The sequence below is a fragment of the Leptidea sinapis genome, chromosome 27 (assembly GCF_905404315.1).
Source record: "Leptidea sinapis chromosome 27, ilLepSina1.1, whole genome shotgun sequence".
Classification (NCBI taxonomy): domain Eukaryota; kingdom Metazoa; phylum Arthropoda; class Insecta; order Lepidoptera; family Pieridae; genus Leptidea; species Leptidea sinapis.
Window position 1 is genome coordinate 7416692 of NC_066291.1, and position 22821 is coordinate 7439512.

General features: G+C 34.7%; 1 protein-coding gene across 2 annotated transcripts; it reads left to right on the forward strand.

Moving 5' to 3' along the window:
• The first annotated feature begins 4562 nt into the window (after positions 1–4562).
• Positions 4563–19118, forward strand: LOC126972798 (EGF domain-specific O-linked N-acetylglucosamine transferase). Of its 2 annotated transcripts, none has more exons than XM_050819854.1 (8): positions 4563–5077; positions 6007–6097; positions 6342–6442; positions 8718–8894; positions 10171–10445; positions 13643–13977; positions 15373–15475; positions 16646–19118. In XM_050819854.1, exons 1-8 carry the CDS (start codon positions 4744–4746, stop codon positions 16808–16810), a joined length of 1581 nt encoding a protein of 526 aa, XP_050675811.1. In that variant the 5' UTR covers positions 4563–4743; the 3' UTR covers positions 16811–19118. The 2 variants fall into 2 exon arrangements, with proteins under 2 accessions (XP_050675811.1, XP_050675812.1); XM_050819855.1 differs by having other exon boundaries at positions 5021–5077; positions 6380–6442.
• The last annotated feature ends 3703 nt before the right edge of the window (positions 19119–22821 follow it).

Below are 22821 nucleotides of genomic sequence, written 5' to 3' on the forward strand. Positions count from 1 at the left end.
AGAACTTAAACAAATTAAAGGGTGTAATACATCCAAGGAGGTATGCGACAAGCTAAAGTCTGTACATCAAAGTTCAGGGCCGCCAAGAAAGGCTACGCTATTAAAGCTACTAGTATTGAAGAAAATGATTCCACAAGAAGATGTGAGAGTATCTCAGTAATTTTATGGATGTAGTAGGTAAATTAGAAGACATGGAAATCAAAATTCATCCAGAGTTATTAAGCATAATGATGTTGTTCAGTTTACCTACAAAATTCGATAGCTTCCGAGCGGCAATTGAGTCGAGAGATGTTCTGCCAAGTTTTGACAATTTAAAAATAAAAATCGTAGATGGCAAACCGAAGCGAGCGAACCTCAGACTTCAGAAGCATTCTACACAAAGACTAAAAAAAGGTCAAATTTTTCAAGGTTTGCAATAAGAAAGGGCGTTCCACAGAAGCTTGTTGGTCAAAGAAGAGACCCAATAACCCCAATAAAACTAAAGGTCAAGAAAAGACATATAACATCTGTTTAACAACAGAAACGTATAAATGTAAAGGCAATTTATGGTGTCTTGACAGTGGCTGTGCGTCACATATGACGGGTGATAAAAGTATACGTCATAACTTAATCCCCGCGACTGACATTCTAAAGCTAGCTTCAGAAAAGCATACGACTGAAGTTAAAGGGAAAGGAAAAGCCGAACTTTATACAAAGGATCGACGCTATAAAATTAGTCTTTCTGACACATTATATGTACCTGATTTGTCGAATTATCTAATTTCTGCAAGCAAAATTACGGATCATGGCTATAAGGTTCTATTTAAAAAGGAACAAGCCAGTGTCACAAAAGGCGAGAAAACTGTATTAAAAGCTAACAGAAGAAATGGGTTATACTATCTAATTTGTTAAGCCGGAGGAGACAGCAAACTTCACGCCTAGTGATGAAAGTGAAATTATGAAATGGCGCAAGAAATTAGGTCACGTCAATGAAAGAGACCTAAAAGAAATGGTTAAAAATAAAATGACGCGAGTACCCGATTTTAAAGAAGAAACAAAAAATAATTCCAATCTACCATTAAAAAGCCATGGACAAATAATCTGTACCGAAGTGCTCCAGGTACTTCACAGTGACATGTGTGGCCCATTTGAGAATTAATCAATGGCCGGATCAAAGTATTTCGTAACATTTATTGAGGATTATACAAGATACCACTGTTTATATTTCTTAAAAGAAAAGAGCGAAGTAATCGATAATTTCAAGGATTATAAAAACTATGTTGAACTGTTTCATAAGAAGAAAATTCAAAATCTACAATCTGATAATGGAGGCGAATACAGGTCTAAAGCGTTTGACAAATTCCTCAAAGATAACGGTATAAGTTGAAGACTATCTGCACCTTATACCCCACAGCAAAATGACATGAGTGAAAGAAAAAATCGGTCGCTGATGGATAATGTCTGATGCTAGATGCAAATATCCCCAAAAAATATTGGGCAGAAGCAGCAAACACTGCAAACAATTTGATAAATAGAAGCCCAGCAAGAGCTCTCAAAGGCAATTCCACATATGAGAAATGGGTACGACGAACACCATCAGGAAATCACCCACAAGTATTCAGAAATAGAGTGTTTGTGATGAACAAAAAGCAAAGAGGAAAATTCACAGCCAAAGCCACAGAAGGAGTATTCTTGGGATATGCGGAATATACAAAAGGTTGTAGAATCTATATACCCGAAAGGAATGATGTTGTTATCAGCAGAGATGTAAAAATAATCGAAAAGATGCAATATGGCGGTACTCCTGCTGAGAAACGCGAAGATCTTACTCCAGAACCTTTGAACCTGAAACAGAACAAATTGAAATTGAAATTCCAGAAAAAAGAAACAAGATTAATGAGAACTTACCTTTTCAGGAACCTAACCCCCTTTATTCCAGCTCTAGTCAAGATTCTGTTAATGAACCATCTCCCTCAAGTGGAAGACCACCAGCATGGACCAAAGATTATGAGTTAAGCCGCTGTGTGACCATGATTACATCAGAAAACATTGACGACTATGACTGCTCTTTACTCTCATACAAAGAAGCTGTCACTGGCACTGACAGACGAAATTGGGAGAACGCGAAACAATCTGAAATGGAATCATTACAGAAAAATATCACCTGGGTATTAGGTGACAAGTCAGAAGCCAAAGGACACAAAATACTGTCGAACAAATAAGTATTTTGGATTAAAGATGACGTTACGTACAAGGCTAGATTAGTCGTACGTGGATGTGAGCAGAAAGGAAACCTGGATTTCGAAGACATTTATAGCCCATTTATGCCGCATCTAAATCTTAACTACTTCATGACATTTGACTTCAAGACAGCTTTCTTATACGGAGAGTGAATAGATGAAGTTTATATTAAATTACCTGTTGGCTATGAGACTGTCTGCAATACTGCTGAAGTAGTTTGCCGATTTAAAATATCGTAGTACGGATTAAAACAAGCTCCATTTACATGGAACACAATTTTTACCCAAGCGACGTTTGATTTGGGATTCAAGACAATCAAAACAGATCGATGCGTTTTGATAAACGAAGATAAGTCAATAATAATAGGACTATTCGTTGATGACGGACAAATTTGAAATGAAAAAGAATGAAAATCCAAGTAAGTACCTACTTATCTGGGTATGGAAATAAAAAACTCAAAAGTAGGAATAATTCTTACTCAGAGATCCTACATAAATAACGTACTGGATAAATACAACATGAAAAAGGCCAAAACCTTTTGACACGCCCGCAAGTAGCGGTTCAAAATCGATACAGGAAACTGCCCAGGAGGAGGAATATCCCTATATTCCTATAGCAGTGGGAATTTTACTGTACCTGTCTACCAGAACCAGACCAGATATCGCACAAGCGGTCAATCTAGTTAGCAGAAAAGTCGAAAATCACACTAGAGAAAACGTCACAAAAGTCAAGAAAATATTCAAATATTTGGTGGGAACCAAAGAGAAAGGCATTTTGTTCAAACGAATTAAACCGCTAGAGAACATTGATTCTTAGTGCGACTCGGATTATGCTGGAAACCCATTGAAATGAAGAAGAACTTCTGGCTCAGTGCTAATGATAGCCGATGGACCAATATCATGGGCATCCAAGAGGCAGCCTATAGTAGTGCTATCGTCGACTGAAGCCGAGTACCAAGCCGCAGCAGATTGCAAAGAGCATTGTGTTTCAAATCTCTATTACAAGAAATAATTGGTTTGGACATAAAAATAAATTTGCATGTTGATAATCAAAGTTCGATTCAACTTGTGAACTTATCCTTCAACAAAAAGTCGAAGCACATAGACGTGCGGTACCATTTTATGAATGAACACTTCGAGCATGGATTAATAAATATTAGCTACTATCCCACAGAAATTCAGTTAACTGACGTAATGGCAAAACCATTGCCGAAAGTAAAGTTTGAAAGACACTGTGCAAGATTAATGCATGTATAGAAACGTGTCTCGGCAACATGAGTGAACATCAGGAGAAGGTGTCCAACACCTTCTCCCCTCATTGGGAAATCTGATTAATATTTTTTTATTTCTTTCATTGTCTTTATTTTTTTAAATTAAAGTGGTTATAGTTTTTTTTTATATAATAGCTAATAAAATGCTCGCATGAATGCCTTTTTTTTTATTTACAGTATGTGTGGATTGATACATCTACTGTATTGTACTTTAAGTATGTACTCAATAAGTATAATTATGTTTTTACTTATTAATTTACATTTTTTTGACTTATTCGTGTAAGGCATTAAGTAAATGAAGTTTGTGTATTTTGTTGCATCACTTTGTAATTTAAATGATTTGTAAATTTAATTGAAAATAAGAACCTGTAATACCAATCTGTTTTGAAAGGAGCAACTAAGAGTTTTTTGCTTGTCCTTCTCTAAAGAAATCTGCATTCCGAACGAGCTGTATGAAAAAATTGCATATTTCATTTACCTACGAAATAAAATATTTTTGATATGATTTACTATACTGAAAAGGCATAGTATAGCATTATTTATGTGTAATTTTCTCGTGTAAGAGCTAGGTAGTAAATGAGGGTTAACAAATATTATAATTCAATCTCTCGTTATGAAAACTTCCTCATTAATCTCGAAAATATACGTTATTAAGTAACTGATAATTAATCTTCATTGCATATAAAAGTATGTTGGGGTTGGGGAAAATATTAATATTCTGTGCAACCAACATTGCCTGAAAAATCACAGAAGATGGAAAAAACTAAAAATTAAATACGGCACATTTTGCACACAAGCTGATTTTGGTGAGTATAATAGGTGCGATATGCAGTCATATTAGGTATTATATTATAGTATATAAAATGATCGGTATAATATATTTTTAATGCTGATAAATATGCCACTCTGGAAAACAAGCATACACAAGATACATTGTTCTGTAGTTTAACCGTTTATAGGTGATTTAGACGTGGAATGGCAATAATTTTATGTCAGGAATGACAGTTGACAATAGAAATTAGGAAACACATGTGTTTGAAGTTTGAATTTTGACAGTCGGGCTGCTCGGCGCTCACCGCATAGATTGTTTTGAAATAATTACTGTTTGTGTTTTTGTTTTATAGTTTACACACATTTAATTTAATTTTTTCACTGAATTATCATAACAAACTTGTTCTTAGAGTAAGATACAAATTATAATAATTAATTAATTAAAATTATTTATCCTATAAAGTTGGAAATTACGAAGTTTGATGTGGTGCCTTATAAAGATGCACAATAATTTGATAATTTATTCAGTATTTTGCTATGCATCGGTTATGTCATTTAATTTGGACAACATTGACTTGCCGCCGGAACATATGGTGTACTTTTTTAATGCATTCCCTTCACTTGCTCATTCCTGTTCATTGGATGTAAATTGCCCCTATAAATCATCATTGCATAGAAAAGCATGTTGGGGTTATGAAGAAAATTGTGAGAGAAATAATTCATATTTTGTCCAACCTCATTGCCCGGGTAATCACAGAGGATGGGTTAAAACTAAAGTTGCGCAATACGACACATTTTACACACAAGCTGATTTTGGTGAGTATATATTTAAGCGAGATATACATTCATACAAAAAAATATTAGGTGTGATATTTCTTATGTATAAAATTCTCGTGTCGTGGTGTTTTGCGCATATCGGGAAGGTCTGTGAATCGGCCAACATCTATTTTTCATGCCCCTAAACGATAAGGGTTAGTTACCCCTAAATATGTTTTCTTATTTTTATGACAATTTTTTTTTTATTTTATTATGATTCAGTATTAAAAAATACATACATCTTCGAATTTTCACCTGTCTATTATCAACACCTATTTTTGTATCAGTATTTTTATATTATTCTGTTCCATCCACAGATCTGCAATAAGGTTGCAAGATGGCATTTGAATATAAAAATTGTTGTAGTACAATAAATTTTATGTACAATATATTTGGTAGGTCTGAGTATCGGTCATCATCTGTTTTGTGGACCCCAAAAATTTTAATTATTGAATTTTTCACATTACTTTATATGGCAATACAAATTTTGCTGGGTCAGCTAGTATATTATATTATTCAAATATTTAAGGATCTGAAATAGACATATTTTTTATTTGAACCAACTTTCTTCCATTTACAACCAAACTTTTGAATGAAAAGGAAGCCTTTTGTGGTGTTTCCTGGACAATATGACATAGGTACACTTTTCTGAAAGGCCAGCAACACTCCTGTGATTTCTCTAGTGTTGCAGGAGAACATGTGTGGAAGTGATCACTTAACATCAGCCTTACTCATTCGTTTTAATATTCTTGCAACAAAATGCAAGCTCTCAAATGGAAAACTAAATAAATTACTAAACTAATATTCATAATTGTATTCCATTTGAGAGCTATGTTGCTTTCATCAGGTATTGTACAGTATAAAGAGATGCCTTGTATTTCTTTCTCCGTTAAACAGACAACCAATCAGATAATTATATTTTTTTATAGGTTATATAAAAGAACAAATTGATGATTTGATGGTGATGTGTGAAGCCTCAATTCCCGATGATAGTTCTTTGGAGTGTTCAAAGTATTTAAGGTTTGTAGTATTTTTTTATGTAAATTTTTCTGTGTGTGTATTTTCTTGATTATATTATTATTATGATTATATCTCCACGAGGCATCCTCCGGAGATATTGACTTTGGTGCAAGACTCAGAGCTGAGATTATGGATTTCCGCAAAATAACACCTACTTAAATTTTTTTAAAAGTATGATTGAAATGGAGTGATAATAATATGTATAGCAAAAAAAAATATTCTAAAAATAAATGTTATGTTACAGATTTTGTAGGGGCCGTAAACTAATGCTTAATTTCACAGGGCTCATTGGACGGGGTGATAATTTGCGCTATAAAATGGATGTACTTGGACCTGGCCAAATAGGTGAGAATTAATTGTCAGAAAAATATGTTGAATTACAATTTTGTATTACTACATGTCCCTGTACTCATATAATACTATTTAAAAGAATAAATCCTGATTCCTGCCGCCAAATTCCACTTTCGCACGACACACCACAAGGTTGGATATCATCCTCACCATCTGGATGTGTAGCGGTCTTTCACAGTGCGGTTTTCAAGGAGCTTTCTTCCTCGTACTACAAGGCTGTGGAATGAGCTTCCTTGTGCAGTGTTTCCGGGACGATATGACATGGGTACCTTCAAAAGCGCGTACACCTTCCTTAAAGGCCGGCAACGCTCCTGTGATTCCTGGTGTTGCAAGTGATTGTGGGTGGCGGTGATCACTTAACAACAGGTGACCCGTACGCTCGTTTGTCCTCCTATCCCATAAAAAAAACATTTGATATGATTTTTAAAAAGTAAGCATATTTATTGGATTTCCATCCCACATCAGCCATATTATTGTCCATCAATATAACTTTATACATTTAAGTTATACACAGAAGAAGTGGCAAGTGTCGCTCTTTAAAATTATTCTTTTAAAAATTGCTGCAATAAAAATACACAAATATCAAGTAAGTTAAAAAAAATACAATAAGAAAACCACAAGAGTTATTGAGTACAGTGATGTACCAATCCACACACACACACCATAAATTAATAATGTTATTATGCAAATGTTTTATTTGTGATTATAAAGATATAAACTATAAATATATAGGATAACTTTAGTTTTAATATCATGAAACAGAGTTTCTGATGTAGGATCATCCAGCTACCACAAGCCCTGGACCAGCCGTCACCTCTCATATTTTAGGGACGGGAATGACCCTCCTCATCACACCACAACATACTTTATCATTTGTGACTGTCATGTTGCTATCAATAATTATTTATTATTTATTTATTTATTGGAACACCAACAATAGGTATACATGACATTTGCTTACACAATATTAAGATTCTATATAGTCTAGTATATCTATTACTTAAAGGCATTCACAGCATTTCATAATAGATATTTACAATAGGCAAAAACAAGACTTAAAAATTAAAACAAAATACTAGTAAATTAAATTAAACTTATTACAAAATATGATAGAAATTAACAATTTATGAATATATACAAGAAATTATAATTATTATTAATAACAACACTTGTCTATCCTGTACTGAATTTATTCTGTTTTATATATTTTTATAAGACCTAAGTACCCACAAAACAATACCAAAAATCATGAAACTAGGATCTACCTACACTGGTTTCAAATAAATCAAAATCAGTTTATTCATGTACGTTACGGAAATGACACTTATGAATGTCAAAAAAAAAACTTATTGAATCTACCACTACTTCGTAAAGGGTTGAGCTAAAGAGAAGAAATAGCAAGAAACTCATTGCCACTCTTTTATATCAAGATTTACAGATCATTTCAATTACAATATAATATGTAAAATGATGCAACAAACACACTCAAACATAAAAAAGCAATGTCTTACATGAGTAAGTCAAAAAAGTAAATGTAAATTAATACAGAAGTTATTGAGTACAGTAGCTGCATTATCCACATACACCATAAATCAATAAAGGTACTCTGTGAGCAGTTTATAAGCGATAATAAATAAATAAACATGTATATATCCATACATATATATATATATATACACAATAACTTTTAAGAATCTGAAACCGAGTGTCCGGCAACAGGATCATCCTGCCACCACAAGCAGCACCCTCAATCAGTTTGCTTGTCACCTTGTCCTTGCATATAGGCCTCATCTAGCATCTTCCTTTCTATGTCTAGCCATATGTAGTCACAAGGGGCCAGCTATACTACGTATTCCAACCCCCCGTTATATGATATCCACTCTAACTTTCTTTGTCCATTTATGCCCCTTTATCTGTAAGTATGTGTCCTAACCATTTATAATTTTTGGCTCTTGCTAAAATTAATGGCATTTCTGAACTAGGTTTTGTGTTTTAATTCTTCTTGTTTTATTCTGTCCTTTAACCGAATATCTAAAACATTTCTTTCTATACTTATTTGACATATTCTTAATTGTTTTTCTTGTTTGTCAGAAAGTGCCCCTTTAATGTGAATGTTTCGAAAAAACTTTATTAATGAAACTTATAGTTATTAATATCTCCTTTGACACCTTTTTTACTTTTCTAAACTGCTCTATATAACTTATTTACTTGTTAATAAAGATATTTTGAAATTAAAATTTAATGTTGCTAACTAAAAGTTTGTTTACAGGTGGATATTGCAAATTTCATTCAGAGAGACTGAAAAAAGAAGCTGAACATATGAGTGCTCTACAATCATGGGCACCCGAATTAGTTAATTTTGTCAGGACAACACAAAGACCTATATTAGATGGAAAATGTGACATTGTCATTGAAAAACCTACATTTATCATGAAACTTGATGCTAGTAAGTATAACAAACTATCTTAGATTAAGGATTGATCTCTGCTGTGCTCCAACTAGATACCGCACTACCTACGAACAATAGCCTTTTAATTACGGCAACTATTATTCCAAATTTTGTTACTTTTATAGGTATCTACATTTCGTGTTATTTTACATTGAAATTATAATAAAATATAAAATACTTAGTGATGATATGAGATCCCAGTGTCTTTCTTATTTCTTGTAGTATTATTTGACAAAGTTTTACTTGGCAACTGGGAATTGTAGTTTCAATTATTAGCAAAGTTTAACAGAACAGGTTTTTACGTCAATGTCACACATTGGTTCAAGACTGGCTCAAGTACGCACTCTTGGGCGTGGTATTAGTTGTCGCACTTTGCGTCTACGCCTGCGGTATCTAGTTGGAGCGCAGCAGAGACCAATCCTTAGTTTAAGTAAACTACATATTCTTTTAACTGGATGTAATTATCATCTTGTGTGATTTGTTAGAGGAAACTGTCAGCATCATTTTGGTTTAAATACGACCACATCTAACAAAATGAGTTGGGTCTAGAAATGATTGAGATTGTATCTTTGTCATCATATTAGATGCTAATCAACATAACTTCATTATTTTCGTTTGATTGCAATTTTTTATATGCTTATACAATACACTCGACACATTTTTCTAGCCGCGTACTGACTGAGCGAGAAGTCTCGCGAGACGAATCCTCGGTCGGTCAAGACGTGCCTCGCCCGAGCGTGCCGCAGCCCGAGCCGAAAGTTGTCGGTTTCGGTGTTTGGCGTCGCTTGTTCCACGAACGACGGAATCTTTTTAAGGTTATAATAGAAAGGGTTTCATCAGTATATAGACTGAGGCGGCCTCCTGCGGCAAACGTCCGAGGCATCCTCGCGAGGCTGCTCGTTCAGTCAGTACCCGGCTATTCCGAATCAAATGAGTTACCGCTTATATTTTCAGGAGCCTCATCAACTAATATTTACAAGTGGGAGGCTAGATTATGGGTACCACAACGGCCCCTATTCTGCCGTGAAGCAGTAATGTTCACACATTACTGTGTTTCGGTCTGAAGGGCGCCGTAGCTAGTGAAATTACTGGGTAAATGAGACTTAACATCGTATGTCTCAAGGTGCAAGGCGCATTTGTAGTGGAGCTTGGAATTTTTGGGTTTTTCAAGAATCTCTTAAATCTTGTTACCAACCTAATTTATCAGAAATGTGTATTGCAGCAAGAGCCGTAGTATACTCTGGCAATAATCTCGCATTTTCTTTTATTTCAGCTGTGAACATGTATCACCACTTCTGCGACTTCTTTAACTTGTACGCCTCGCTGCATGTGAACGCGAGCCACGCCTCCTCGTTCTCACGGGACAATCATATTCTAATCTGGGAAACATTTACGTATGATTCTGCATTCAAGGATGCCTTTAAGGCTTTCACCATCAACCCGATATGGGATTTGAAGGAGTTTCGAGGCAAAGTTGTCTGCTTTAATAACGTTGTGTTCCCACTTCTACCTCGGATGATATTTGGATTATATTACAATACACCACTGGTAAGTTTGTCTTATATGTTAATTGCGGAGCTGAGGGGCTGCCGACATCTTCTTTCTCTCCAAACAAAATGTATTTTCCACATATTTTTTACTGCGTGCTTTCCACATACTTTTTTAAACGTGAGTGCGGTTCCGGTGCCCCCGAAGAGGTTCGCCCGCAACCTGATGAGATTACACAGAGACAAAATGAGTACAATTGTAGGTGTTGTCACCGGTGACTGTCTCTTGAACAAGCATCTATCTATCATAGGTGTAACAGACAGTCCTTTGTGCAGAGAATGCATGGAAGGAGAAGAAACGCCAGAACCCGTGCATATGGAGTGCAAGAGTGTGGCCGAACAACGGGCACAAATACTCCAATCACCAGCATCACTTGCAGAAACTTAAAGAGACTGCTAGACTTCTGGAATGATCTGGGCTGGTTGGAGTAAGAAGACAAATGAAAACAATAGCCCAATCAAGAGGCTAAGTGTGTAAACAGCCCAGCTAAACTCACTAATCTTTGGAATCAAATCTTATATTATCTATATATTTTAAGCGGATCTTACCAAAATGTCGAAGACACCTTGCGACAAACACTGCTGAAAAAGAATTCTATAGCATTCCTATCTGCATCCCTCACCCTAATGCCTCGGGGTAGCCGTATTGCCATTGGAATATCTTTGTGCCAAATAATCCCATTCGTCAATTAATTGACTGGACTTACCTTATGTTTCGTCAGAATCATGGATTCAAGTAATTATCTAGTATAGTAGGCATCGATTGTTCGTAGTAGCTCTAAGGTCTATGTTTATATTAATTTGAATGTCTCTATCCTCTATTTTCCTCTTTATGTTCAACGGGTTCTGACTCGCGGACTGGGGTATGCAAATCTGGTTCTGGCTGAATATCATAATCTTAATTCTCAATCACTTGTTCAACTTCAGTATCTAGCTCATGCAGCCACCTTTCTACTGGTGAATCGTCGGTGATGTGATCATTCGGATTTATAAATCTGTAAAAAAAATATGAAATAACGAAGAAATACATTTGTATATAAAAACAAAGATATAAAGATGATAATAATTTAATAAAGATTTGTGTATTGTGTATGCTTACGAATTCTATGATTATTGCCGCCGAATTCCACCGTCGCACGACACGCCACAAGTTAGGATATCATGTCCATCATTTGGATGTGTGGCGGTCCTCCACAGTGCGGTTTTCAAGGATCTTTCTTCCACGTACTACAAAGCTGTGGAATGAACTTCCTTGTGCGGTGTTTCCGGTAAGATACGACATGGGTACCTTCAAAAAAAGCGCGTACTTCTTCCATAAAGGCCGTCAACGCTCCTGTGATTCCTCTGGTGTTGCAAGAGAATGTGGGCGGCGGTGATCACTTAACACCAGATGAACCGTACGCTCGTTAGTCCTCCTTTTCCATAAAAAAAATACAGTGAATTTGATACCACAATACACGCGCGGAATACTTATGTAGGCTTTTGGAGTCAAATTCGTGCTGGGTTCGGGAGGGACAACGATCTTGTCATAATATACCAGATGAGGCTTACTTGGAGTCACTAGTTACTATTGCGCTAAACTAAAAAGCTATTGAAAATAGACAACAAGAGTTACATACTCTGATCTACTATACTATAGTCAGTGGTTTTCTAACAAGGTAGGCACTCTATAGCTCTCTCACTCACTCTAGTCGTAGTTGAGCTTTGGAAGATGCAATCTGGAGATTGCGGACCGTGGGTATTTTCTTCTTTTTTCTGTGTTCAATAAAAGGCATAAAAGGCATTTATTTTTCTCAAAATTTATTCCTTTAGAATTCTTTTTGATGTCATTTCTAATAACTTCTACATACTACTACCGCTTCGGAAACAAATGGCGCTCTGAGAGAGAGGAAGCGGCGCAAGAAACTCTCCCAGCATTCTTTTTTTGCGCGCTTTTCAATAAAAATATACAATATTGTACAGTCATTTCTATCGCTATAAAATAATCATTTCGATATTCAGCAGTGGAGTAATAGGATTTACGAAAGAGCCATTATTTTATAAAACTTAAAATTTATTTATACATAATGCCTGAACAGTGGCTGGGACTTTATTATAGAAGTGTATACATTTACCCTTTCAGCTATTTTTTATTTTATGAAGCCTACTAGGATTAGTTACAAGCAATCCCTTATTTCTAGTATTATAATAATGAAAATCACTGTTAAGAGCAAAAAGTATGTAGTATAAAATAACGGAACCAAATTAAACTAAATTAACTTTAACACTATATTTATTTATGTTCATAACGAGATAGGCAATGCCTATTTGCCTTTATGATATGCACGCCCCTGATTATAGTAAGCCGCGCGTGTACTGTAGGTATATTATTCATACAAGATACTACTTCAGATTCAAATCATAAAGCTATAGATTGGTCTGATAAGACCATTTTGATATATATTTAACATCAGTAATAAGATTTGCTTATCAAGTATAAAATATATTATATATATATATTTATTTCATTTTATGAAAATAAGAGACGAGACGAGCAGGACGTTCAGCTGATGGTAATTACTTTCTGCCCACCACAATGCAGCGTCAGTATTCTTGAAAAAACCCAAAAATTCTGAGCGGCACTACAATTGTGCACGTCTCCTTGAGACATAAGATGTTAAGTCGAATTTTCCCAGTAATTTCACAAGCTACAGCGCCCTTCAGACCTTCATGTATATGCAATAATAATAATAATACTTCATCTTTTTCTTACACTCACTGTTATTGTATAATACTAATTATTAACATCTTTTTATCATTAATTGTAATAATAATAACATTGGAAAACGGTTTTGCAGTGATATTAAAATGGGTGGACCTCTGACTCCGAAACTAGTTAAAACTGTATCTTCGGGGTCAGTGATTCCTCGACAAATGACAATGACCAATGAAATAATTAATAATGAATAGAAATAAAATGTGTGTGTGTGTGTGTGTGTGTGTGTGTGTGTGTGTGTGTGTGTGTGTGTGTGTGTGTGTGTGTGTGTGTGTGTGTGTGTGTGTGTGTGTGTGTGTGTGTGTGTGTGCGTTTAATATTTAGTAAGTAGGTGGTATAGGTATATATATGCAATGCTTAAAGTACTACAAAAAATAACTTAAATAAAACATAATATTATGGTACTGCCAACACAATTTATTAATGATATATTCAAATTACAGATATATGGCTGCGAAAGGAGTGGACTATTTCATGCATTCTCTAAACACATAATTCATTCATTGAAAATACCACTCCATATACGATCTAATAAGAAAGTAAGGGTGACATTATTATCACGAGGGACCACATATCGTACCATATTAAATGAAAAGGAAATAGTTGAAGCTCTATTAAAGATCAGAGGGTACCACGTCGAACGAGTAGTGTACGATAAGACAATGCCTTTCGTAAAACAACTTGAGATGACACACAACACGGATGTCTTTATTGGAATGCACGGCGCCGGTTTAACGCATATGTTATTCCTACCTGATTGGGCTTCAGTTTTTGAAGTGTAAGTATCATGTTCTTCGCTACACTCTTGATAGAGCGGTCGTGGTCATCACGAAGTGAAGTCTTTTGGGGCAGATGAGATTTGCCCTACGAGCATTCGCCACTTTTAATAAAAGGTTATGGCTTGTGCCTAAGTTCATTTACCAGCTGGTAGCCCCGCATGCTCTGTGATTCTCATAGTTTTTTTTTATGAAAGAAACAATACTGAAAAAGTTATTTTCATTAAAAGGCATAAAAAAGGCATAAAAGGCATTTATTTTCTCAAAATTGATTCCTTTAGAATTCGTTTTGATGTCATTTCTTATACTACTAGATACTACTACCGCTTCGGAAACAAATGGCGCTCTGAGAGAGAAGAAGCGGCGCAAGAAACTCTCCCAGCATTCTTTTTTTTTGCGCTCTTTTTAATAAAAATATACAATATTGTACAGTCGCTATAAAATAATCACAATCTAGTCCCAGGCTGTCCGATCATTTAGATATTCAGCAGTGGAGTAATAGGATTTACGACAGAGCCATTTTTTTATAAAACATTTAAATTTATTTATAGATAATGCCTGAACAGTGGCTGGGACTTTATTGTAGAAGTGTATACATTTACCCTTAAAGCTATTATGTATCTTATGAAGCCTACTAGAATTAGTTACAAGCAATCCCTTATTTCTAGTGTTATAATAATGAAAAACACTATTAAGAGCAAAAAGGTGACGATTTTTGTGAACATATATTAAATTTTCATAAATGTACTGACAATAAACAGTCATAATATTTATTTCTTTAAATTTTTCTTTGAGAGACTGTCTATAACCAAGCTGATATATAGCACGAACAGCTCTCTTTTGCAGTGCAAACACTATATCAATGTCAGCAGCATGACCCCATAGTAATATACCGTACGTCATGATGCTGTGAAAATAACTAAAGTACACTAATCTAGCGGTCGCAACATTCGTGTACTCTCTAATCTTTCTAACTGCATATGCCGCAGAGCTGCTAGATGGGTAATATGTGGACCCCACTGAAGCTTTTTATCTAACGTGATACCCAAGAAGACCGTAGTGTCCACAAGTTCCAATCTCTGGTCATTTATAAGTACGTTGGTTTGTACCTCCGCTGTGTTTGGTGTAATGAACCGTAAACACTTTGTTTTTTTACTGTTTAAGTGCAGATTATTCGTCTCAAACCAACGCACTATCTTTGAGAGTGCATTGTTTACCTCGTCATCAATATCCGCACGTCGCTTCACTTTAAAAATAAGTGAAGTATAATCAGCAAACAATACAATCTCATGGCTATCATCTACCACAAACGGTAGATCGTTAATATATATAAGAAACAAGAAAGGACCGAGAATAGAACCCTGTGGAACATTCACATTATATTGGTATTTTTTCAGATATAACTGTGAGGACCCCAATTGTTATTCAGACTTAGCGCGTCTTCGAGGGTTGAAATATGTGACGTGGGAGAATAAGACGAAATTAGTACAACAGGATGAGGTATAGTCTCTCTATATAATTAAGTTAAAGTACTCAACTTAAAAAAAGTTATAGTTTTAAACTACGATGAAACAGAAAAACTTATAATATTAATGTACTAAGCTAGAAATAAATTTTTAAATTATTATACCAACGCTATCAATTTGCTTTTCTTAATTGGCACACACACCCATGCATAAACACACATTCATACACACACACACACAGACATACACGCGAAATCCCTTTATTTTTATTTTGCATTAATATAGGAGAAGAGAGTATACCTCACGACCCAGGAAACCTGGTGCGAGGCCAGAATACTTGTAAAATTAAAGTTACTTACCTTGTATAATTTCTAACAGATATTATGTAATAACTATGTAACTAATATGGTACCCAATAAATTATCTTATATAATATATCTTAAAATATGGAGCAATGATTATTTTTGCGTTATAAAACAAAAAGCGAATGCAATATCGATATTGTTGCACCTAAATCGCAAGTCAAGGACGAAAAAAATATACCTAATATCTTAGATAATTTATACGTCTAGATAGAATCTCTTTCTGTTAGACAACCGATAAAAACAGGACAGCAATATTAGTTTAGTGTTTGTGACAAGCTACGTCTTACACTCGCGATTTGTAAGACACTTGGTGTTAGTGTGCGTGAATTACTCAAAATAGAGGTTAGTTCTAAAGTCTATTTTTTCGACGTTTTCACAGCCGTGATAGTTTATCTAGAAGTATAAATGATCTAAGTCTAATTAATATCCATTATTTTCCGCTTTTTAACATACTTTACAGTAATTATTATTATTCTTCACTCAAACTTAACAAATTACGGTGCAATACCCGTTGTTGTCGACAAGCAAAATGTGACGGGAAATCGGGCACTATTTGACATTTGACATTGACTTAAGTTTGACGTTAACGTCAAACTTTACATTCATTGAGTACTTAATAAAAGATTTGGAATACAATTAAAGGCGTGTGTTGTAGTGTTTTATTTTTTATTGTTTAATCTAAAGTATTGGTTCTTGTTATTTAATGAGTACGGTACTTTCAAATCTTATAACACACTGTATTATAACACATGCAATCTTCAGCTGTTTTTGTAATTTTTTTTATGAATACAGACACATTGTTCGTGTATTTTTAATGGAGTTTTTTTTTTAATTGTCAGGGACACGGGCCAGGCGGAGCGTCGCATGCCAAATTCACCAATTACTCATTCGATGTCGAAGAGTTTTTACGATTGGTAGATATCTGCGCTTCTTATGTTCGGAAAAGGCAAGACTTTAACAACTTTATCGAGGCGTCTTTGTTGAAAATTCGCGAGGAACTATAGCGAGCTCTATCATTGCCAATGCCAGGATTTGATATTATAAGAATTACCATAAACAAAATCAATTAATGTATAATGTACTTACAGTGTACTAACACGTAAATACCTTTTTAATGGAATATAGTACAGATCAGATGTGATTACTTGTGCCTTTGCTTATAAAATATATATTATTTTAATGATAAGTATCCGGACGATCAGATGTTTACATAATTTATGTGTTACGCCCTGCCCTGTACATAGCATGCCCGCCCAGGATTCCTGGACAAAAACTTTCCTAAAATTCTGAGTAACAGCACGATTCTGCTCGTCACCTTTACTATAATTCTATTTCCACATACAGAGAACAAAGGCGAGCGGAGGCTAGTGAAAAGTCTATCACGTCACTAGTCTTCAGTTTGAATGGCATGATATTAGAGGGTTCCATTTTGCGTACAGTATTGGCCAGTTACTCCAACATGCCCAGGTCCGTCCAGAAGTTAAGAACGCTTCTGGGATGTTTGCAGGCTTCTCGGAGCGACCTTGGATGAACGAAAGGTTCGCGCGTTGGTTGGCGACTCCTGCACATTTCAGGATAACGTGAGTGACCATTCAATCCCGCCACCATGATTCGGATATCGTGTCTGTTTAAGCTGATGAGTCGACGTGTCAGTTTAGACGATAGTGCAGGAATAGCTTGTTTTCGACTAGCTACGGCTTGAGACGTTTATAGATCGAATGTTGTGTATTTTATTGGTGAGATGGCATATTCATGAACATATTTGGTCGAAGGTAGGAGTGGCCTATTGTTAGAGGAAGCTCGTTCCAAAAAATAATGACACTCCTATATTAGCGCTGATTTGAAGGTATTGTTCTTCAGCGCAGTTAGTACCGCAATACTATCGGAAAGAATTCTGATATTATGGCTACACACTCACATTAGAAGATGGAGCTGTGTGTGCCTAAGGGTGTTGGTGTGTGTATGTTAAGTTCCTGTGAGAAGATCCCAGTACCAGTTCTAGATTCCATTTTGGAACCGTCTGTGTAAATTCTTAATTCATTTACTTGTAACTGGTCTGCTTCCGTTCAAACAGTTCCTCCCCAGTGTTCATACACACATTTGTTATTTATCGTTCGTTAGATTTTTTCCGGCGTGCATCGTTTTGTATAGCCACGGAATAAGATGTAAAGTTTCTGTAGCTTAATAATTTCACTAGCTGGAACCACCCCCTGACCTTTAAACATCGCTTCAGTCGGTGTATCTAATATTGTTTTAATTCAAGAAATCATTTATTGAGAAGGTAAAAGTTTTTATGGGGAATTAAACAATTATTGTCAAGTAAGGGGGGATATTATGTTATTATCTTATTAACTATCCACCTAGGGGATAATGGCCGTTAGATGGATGCTGTGCGTAACTTCTAAGAAGAGTTCCACAGTCCTGAGTCAAATGACAGATTCAAGCCGTTGTATCAGGGATGTATAATCAAATTTTAACACTTGCGAGTTAAATAGTAGAAAGACCGTCAAATAGCATTTATTTAGTTAATTATTTTTAATTAAATTAATATCAAACATAATTTTTATTTGTGTTGCAAAATTAAGTAATATTTTTCTTCTAAATACAATTATTAGAAACATTTTTCAATTGTCAATTATATTTTTTTATCATAGCACTGATTTGGGTAATTGCACAATATGTTGAGAGGAAACTCAACAATTGCTCTTGTATTATTACTTAAAGACAAATACTTATATTATTATAAGAATTGAATGCACTTCGCATTAAAAATTGTTCAAATCGACATAACGTATATTCATAACACTTTTACTGCTAGCCCTAGATTGGTCTAATGTGAATCTTTTAAAACACGCACGGCGTGTTTAACAGCACAGTTTGTGTTTATGTAAAACACATTTTGTGTTTTAACAGTTAATTAGCCATGTGTGATGTTTGATCTGGCTCGAAATAATTTAACTACTGATAAGCGAATTAATTCTCTTTATAGAATATATGCTTATGATCTGATTAATGTATAGAATATAACAATTGTGATATTTTTATGACATTGCTTAGAACTAATTATAGTTATAAGTTTATAACTTGTACTTAATAACGAAATAGTGAAACATGAATCTGGTTAGTTAATACTTACCTTATATTGGATATTTTTATACGAAATATCTTATCTTGGGGTGATAGAAAATTGTAATTAGTATAAGAGTTACTTATTAAATTTTTGACATTGTGATAATACCTAACTAATATAGGTATTAACCTACTGAAGATTGTGATAGGAGTATTGTTTACCTAATAAAATTTAAATAATTATTATTGTTTGCTCTTTCAACTAACGCTGTATATCTAACAATAAAAAGCGCGTACACGTTTTTAATGCGGGCCACGCTCCTGTGAATCCTCTGGTGTTTTTCCTGCAATATCGGTGGCGATGATCACTTAACATCAGGAACGCTTGTTTGTCTTCCTCTTCCACAAAAAAAGAAGTGTTCGTGAGTTAATTATAATTAATAATAGTAAAAAGCAAACTAAAATTTATTTATATTTTATAGTGGTTGGTAACAATTAACAAAGAATGTTTTGTAATGTATTGATTCATAAAAAATATTTTTCATACAAAAATTTATGGGCGATGCAGTATTCGAACCCGCGCGTGGATAAATCAAATCAAATCAAAGAAGCCACGGTGCCCCCAGCTCAAACCTCGCCCGCCACGCACCAATATAATTTCGATGTTCGAATTAATATGTCCGTTTATTCGACGTTTTAAACAGTCCGAAAAGCTCTTGTGGTTCCTCTGGTGTTATACGAGAGTATGGTACAAAAAAATCGGTAAATCCCACTAAAAAATAGAAAATGAATCTTAATAAATTTGAATTAAAAATAGTGTAAGAAAAAATGATTTTATTGTAAAAAAAAGCGCGTGGTGTATGGTATCAATACTTATAAATATTTTATGAATAGATATGAGTAGAAGGGTTATTTTGATAATATCCTGAAAAGCAGCCTACGCTTTTTTATAATAAAATATTTTTTTTATATTGAATTGTCAGCGGTCCTTAATAAGTATGCCAAAATTCGAATTAATCCGACGTTTGAAGGGGATTCAAAGATTCCCTTACATATATATATATATGTAAGTAATGTATATACATATATGTATATATATATATATATATATATATATATATATATATATATATATATATATAATAGCTAATAAAAGCATATTATAAAGGAAATAATGAGAACAGTAACAGTAGTGATCACAACCGCTCAGATTCTCCAACACCAGAGAAATCATAGAAGAGACAAGTTTTAAAAATTCAATATATTTAATATAACCTACTTACTCATGTCGTATCGTCCCGGAAACACCGCACATGGAAGCTCATTCCACAGCTTTGTAGTACGAGGAAGAAAGATTCTTGAAAGCTGCACTGTAGAAACAGATGGTGAAGATAATTTTTTTATGACAGTAAGGGACGAGGCGAGCAGGTCGCCATGCCTATTACATGCTCATAATTCTTAAAAACCTAAAAATTCTGAGCGGTATTACAATTGCGCTCGTAACGATGAGACTTAAGGTGCTAAGTCTCATTTGCCCAGTAATTTCACTAGCAACGGCGCCCTTCAGAAACAATAATCACGGTACTCCGTGTAAGCATTATTGTTTCTGAAGGGCCCAAGGCGTAAGCAGTAGCTTCACGGCAGAAATAGGCGCCGTTGTGGTATCTATAATCTAGGCATCATGTGCAAAGGCCTTCCACTGGTGAGTAAGGTAATAAATAATACCTATGTAAGTTTTGGCGTTTCCCGCGAAGGAGGAAAGCATCAGGTCTAGCAGCCCTTCGGAACACTCCGTGATAAATGCAGTGGAAAACCATAACCGTGATTCTCTGTGAAGGTTTCGATGACATGGCGTTGCATCCGAGAGATGCTCTGCGTTGCCTGCGGACAAGTAGAGTTGACACTGGGGTGACATAAGACCACAAATACTCCAAATGTGGCCGGACCTCGCTTTGTAGAGCGTTTGTGGGCTGTTTCTTCAAAGCCAGTTCGGCTTTGTCTTCCAAATGATACTGGCGAAAGACGTAACGTAAAAATAAACTTTCTATGGCCTACGGTGACGTTTCCTAAGTATAATGACTAAACACTTACATACAACAGTTATATTTGTTTCTTATTCAGAAAAAATAAATAAAAAAATTATTTATATATATATATTTATATACCGTGCCTTTTTTAGTGTTTCAATAAGTAATACATTTTTTCTCTGCCATGGCGTATCAAAACCACGTGTAATAAATAAATAGGTATCTGGATGCAGCTTGTGATGAGCTTTTCTGAAGGGACCATTATTGGTTCAATTACTGGCTATACTACTAACCATTAATTAACAATTTTTACAATAATAACCTCATGCATAATAAACAATATGCTTTTACTTAAGGTCTTTCAACCACAGATGCTAGTATCGAGTTAGTAAGAAATATTTTGGATGCTTGGGAGGATTCATGTGATGCGCTAGGAGTGTTTTGTGATTTATCCAAGGCATTCGACTGCGTCCATCATGAAACCTTACTTCAAAAATTTCACCACTATGGGGTTAGGGATGTTTCACTAGATTTAATAAAATCATACTTGTGTAATAGGATTCAAAGAGTAGACATTAATGGAAAAAGGTCAACTGGCTCTATCATATCGATGGGTGTACCGCAGGGCTCAATCTTGGGTCCTTTTTTGTTCCTGGTTTACGTCAATGATTTACCATACCTTATTCAAAATAAACATGATATTATACTGTTTGCTGACGATACATCTTTGTTATTTAAAATAAAACGCCAGCAAAAAACTTTCTGTCAGGTTGACGACGACATTTCTGAAGTAGTAAATTGGTTTAATGTTAATAACTTACTTTTAAACGAAAGGAAAACAAAATGTGTAAGGTTTAGACTTCCAAATATAAAGCACCAACCAACACCTATAAAAATTAATAATGACAAACTTGATGTAGTAGAAACGACAACATTCCTAGGCATTACATTAGACTTTAAGCTACAATGGGGTGCTCACATAAAAAAACTTATGTAATCGACTAAGCTCTGCAGTATTTGCGATAAAGAAAATTAGGCAGCTGACAGATGTTGAAACGGCTAGACTTGTATATTTCAGCTACTTTCATAGTGTCATGTATTACGGAATTATATTGTGGGGTAGGGCTGCAGATATTGAAAACATATTTGTGCTGCAGAAAAGAGCAATTCGAGCAGTCTATAAAATGCGTTCAAGGGATTCATTGAGAGAAAAGTTTAGTGAAATAAATATTATGACAGTACACTGCCAGTACATATACGAGAACCTCCTATACGCCCATAAAAATATTAGCTAATTTAAAAAGAATAGTGATGTACACAGTGTCAAAACTCGAAACAAACATAAACTCGCAATTCCATCTACTAGGCTCCGTAAAATTGCTAAATCTTTTAAAGTGGATTGTGTTATATTTTATAATAAACTCCCGAATGAAATTAAAATGTTACCTATTAAAAAATTTTAATGTGTCGTAAAAAATAAATTAACATCTAAGGCCTATTATAATGTGAAAGATTATTTGAATGATAAAGATAGTTGGAATTAATGTTCTAAATTTTGTTAATGAATATTGTTATACTCATTCGAATGCTATTGTAACTTTTGTACTTCATCCTGACTTGCACTAAATAACTTATAAAGTTTTACAGTGAATAAAGATTTTTTGACTTTGACTTTGACATTATTGGTAACAGTTGAAATGAAACATGGTTTTGGAAGCTTAACCTTCTCAAGAATCGTATTATTTATATAGGTAATATATATATTTTTGGATGCGCCATCTATTAAATGCTTGAGGTACTCGCATGTGAAGGTGTAGGGAAGTGTGGTGCAATAGATATCAAATTATCTAAGAGATGGCGTTCATCATCTAATATATTATCACATCGTCGATTGCCACGGCTGTATCAAGAACACCGAG

What these genes read in the sequence shown, in the direction of transcription:
- LOC126972798 (XM_050819854.1), top strand. Translation starts at nt 4,744, where the DNA reads ATGTGGTGCCTTATAAAGATGCACAATAATTTGATAATTTATTCAGTA. An exon ending in TTACACACAAGCTGATTTTG is followed by an intron (nt 5,078 to 6,006) that starts GTGAGTATATAT and finishes ATTTTTTTATAG; the next exon opens with GTTATATAAAAGAACAAATT. An exon ending in ACTTGGACCTGGCCAAATAG is followed by an intron (nt 6,443 to 8,717) that starts GTGAGAATTAAT and finishes GTTTGTTTACAG; the next exon opens with GTGGATATTGCAAATTTCAT.